We start from the raw sequence: 3,441 nt of genomic DNA, 5'->3' as shown, positions 1-3,441 counted from the left end.
ATATATAACTTAGTCTTACTAAACTTTTTCAAAATATGGGGACTATATATAGTATTTGCGAATCTCACAACAATTTTATTATAAAATAATATACAAATTGGTTAGATATTGGTAAAGGTGTTTAAATCTAAATCGATCCAAATTAAACTGCTTATTCAATTCAATCTAAACAAAAAAGTAATTAAAATCATACTAAGTTGGATTTGATTGAATTTTATTTTTGGCAAACCACATAGATTGGTAGATCAAATTTCGAATCTACTTCTCAAAACAAATTTAAATTGCACAATGTGTTAGAATATTATTATTTTATTATTATATTTAAAATTTACTTATAATATATTTAATTTGTTATAAAATATTTAGGGCAATTTACCATATTAATAAACAAGCATCCAAATTTACCATAATACACATTTTGCAAAATAGATACCGAAATACATTTTTTTCATAAACTATGTAAACTGCGATAGGAGTCTCGCGGTTTACGAATGCACGAAATCTATTATAGGGGTCTAGCGGTTTATGCTTTAGTGTAGACGTAGTTCATTTTACATGGAGGATGAGTTTTTTGAAGAAACTTTGGTTTGCATTTTTTATGTATGGTGCAACATAGGTTGGTGTTTTGATTTAATTAAAATTAGTCTCTTGAACTCATAGAATTACCAACAAAATTAGAAATAGGAACAGTACGCACAATTAAAACAGGAAGTACAATTTTACTTAACAGTAAGTACAACTAAAACAGGACAAAAATACAAATAAGAAAAGAAAAATGAAAGCTAATTATGACGGCCTAATGACACCTATGCCTCGACACTGGGGCGGATCCTCGCTGAGGGCAAGTCATGCGAGTGTGTCCTGTCTGTCTACATAGCCCACATCGCTTCGGCCGACTAGTATCGGCCTCATTCATGGTGTTACGGATTCTTGTTGACCTGGGTCGCCCTTCTCTGGCATGTCTCATATTAGGATCAGGAACGATAGTAGGACCGGCGTACGGTGGCCACAGACCCTCTGGAATAGGGGGTAAAAATCCCATCCGGTATACGCTGAATACTTTACTCATGGTATAAACCTCATGGACGTACGTAGCCTAGTCTAACCGGAGAAGTCTTCAACAAAGCTATGAAACCGTCCATCGTTGTTTGCATCCCAAGGATCCACCGGGACAACTCAGCATACGACTCTTCCCAATCCCCGTAAATCTGTGCGACTACATTCTGCTTTGCCTTCCACACCTTCCTATAATTAGGCCGAAATTCGTAGGTTGACTCAGTAGCTTCCTGCAACACCTTTACCGTAACTGCTGCATCTGCCCTAACCAACGGATAGATCCTCGCACAAATCACGTTGTAATCAAGCTGTCGGTGGTCGCTCGAAATCGAAGTGGCCAGGCAAGTGTGGGCTCCGTTGTACCTTCTAACCTCTCAGTTACCCTTGCGCTGGCGAAATGCCGCGCGGACCATCCATGTGCAGCTGTTTCCAAACTCCTTGCATCTCCCAACATACTTCAGATGATCTGATTCCATAACCCGATACTGAACTCCACGACGAATGCTATTATCCTTAACACTCATCACAGCTTCCTCCTTAGTATGGAAAGACTGGCCAATCTGAAATTACCCAGAAGTAATACCCTCGTGTAATCCTTGACCTCCGAAGGTGTGTGCCTCATCCGGTTCTTGACTCACTGCTTGCAGGTTCAGCGTTGAGAAATGGGGCGGTTGTTGGTGGGACCCAGAATTGGATGGCCCCTGAGGTGCAGGTGGGGCCATCGGAGTCTCCTCCTCACTATCCCCGATATGTGATCGGGCTCATCGTCCGAATCATCTTCCCGCATCGCGTCCTCAACGTGATCCAATTCACCACTACCAACAAGACCAGTAATTAAACTAGGTGTTCTAGTTGCCGGTGGTAGAACAAGTAAAGATGCAGCTAAGAGACAACCGGCTGCAACAACAGGCATCGAAGTAGAAGCACCCCCTACCGTCGTCGACTGGGGATTTGGCGCTGAAGCCCCTGAACTATCAACACGGTCTTCCAACTTAGCAAACAACTCGTGTATTCTCACCTCCAGAAAATTACGTCGACAATGAAACAAGACCTCCATGTCTTCATCCGATCCTATCACAAATGTTTCAAATTGCACACCACTTGACACGACCGCCATCGAAATCTTGTAGAACACCTTCTTCACCAACTTAACCCCACACAACCCTGCCTTCTGCAATATGTTCTTCTTTAGATCCGACAAAGTATCAGTCGAACGGATAAACACGCTCAGCGGTTCTTTAACAGTGAACTTAACACCATGCCTATTACTTTTTTTTATTATTTTACCAGAGCGGTGGACTAGAATCAACAAGATCTCCTCACTATCCATTCGTGAAAGTGTGAAAATGACTCACCGCAAATGCCCCACTCTCTATCTAGAGTGGTATATATAGGCGAATTTGACAAAACATAAACCGCTAGACCCCTGTAGCAGTTTTATGCACGTTTGCAAAATACACATAAATCGTGACACCCCTACCGCAGATTATGTAATGCGTTGCTTCGAGCGTAAACCGCGATACCTCTGTAGCGGATTACGTTGCATTCGTAAACCGCGGAACCCCTCTCGCGGTTTACATAGTTTATGAAAAAAATGCATTTCAGTATCTATTTTACAAAATGTGTAATGTTAAAATGTGTTATATGTATTTAATTTTTTTAATTTATAAACTTACAAATTTAATCCAATTCTAACCGTTTGAAATTAAATTCGATTTTTTAAAAAATTATTAAATACAAATCACACCGCAAATAAAATTATTATTCGAATCGAATAAATTATTAATTTAAGATTGATCCAAATCGCACCGCAAACACCCTCGATATTGGTATATGCAAGCAAAAAATTCTTGAAAAAATGTCATGAATTTTCGGGCAAACTTGTTATGCAGAGCACGAGGATATGGCTAGGTGCTAGGTAGGCACTAATGTGTTATGTTCCATTTGTGGGTAAAGGGAACATCACAAGAAAAAGTTTAGAACTCAAAACAGATAATCATTATAAGAGATAATTTTAGGTGCATGGTAGTTGTAGTCATAAATTTTCGGGTTCCAACATACTATTTCTGTATATGATTAAATATTTTAAATATCAACAAGTCTAACTTTAACACAAGTTTTTGGTTTAAGTGAATCTCAACCATATCCTTTGGATATAAATTATATTTCCTCTTCTTCTATAGTAGAAAATAAAAATATTAAATGTAAAAATAAATTAAACTTAAGGCAAATTCACATATGTATTAATTTTATATTAGCTCTCATGTATTAAGAAAAAAAAAGGATGAAATAGGAATTAAAATAATTCATTTTATTCCCGTCTAATTTTTTATATGGTTTTGTTTTATTTATTTTATTTACTTTAAAAAAAATAAAAGGTAAGTG

The 3,441-nt window shown here is 37.8% G+C and overlaps 1 protein-coding gene across 1 annotated transcript; it reads right to left on the bottom strand.

Annotated features, from left to right (window-relative positions):
* LOC107628052 lies at nt 797-2,386 on the bottom strand. The gene is made up of 4 exons (XM_016330857.1): nt 1,796-2,386; nt 1,439-1,616; nt 1,136-1,315; nt 797-1,017 (listed from the first exon to the last, which is right to left on the bottom strand). Exons 1-4 carry the CDS (start codon nt 2,384-2,386, stop codon nt 797-799), a joined length of 1,170 nt encoding a protein of 389 aa, XP_016186343.1.

This window comes from Arachis ipaensis, chromosome B02 (genome assembly GCF_000816755.2).
Source record: "Arachis ipaensis cultivar K30076 chromosome B02, Araip1.1, whole genome shotgun sequence".
NCBI classification, from domain to species: Eukaryota; Viridiplantae; Streptophyta; class Magnoliopsida; order Fabales; family Fabaceae; genus Arachis; species Arachis ipaensis.
Note: the sequence above shows the minus strand (reverse complement) of the source record. Positions and strands in the feature narration are given on the sequence as shown.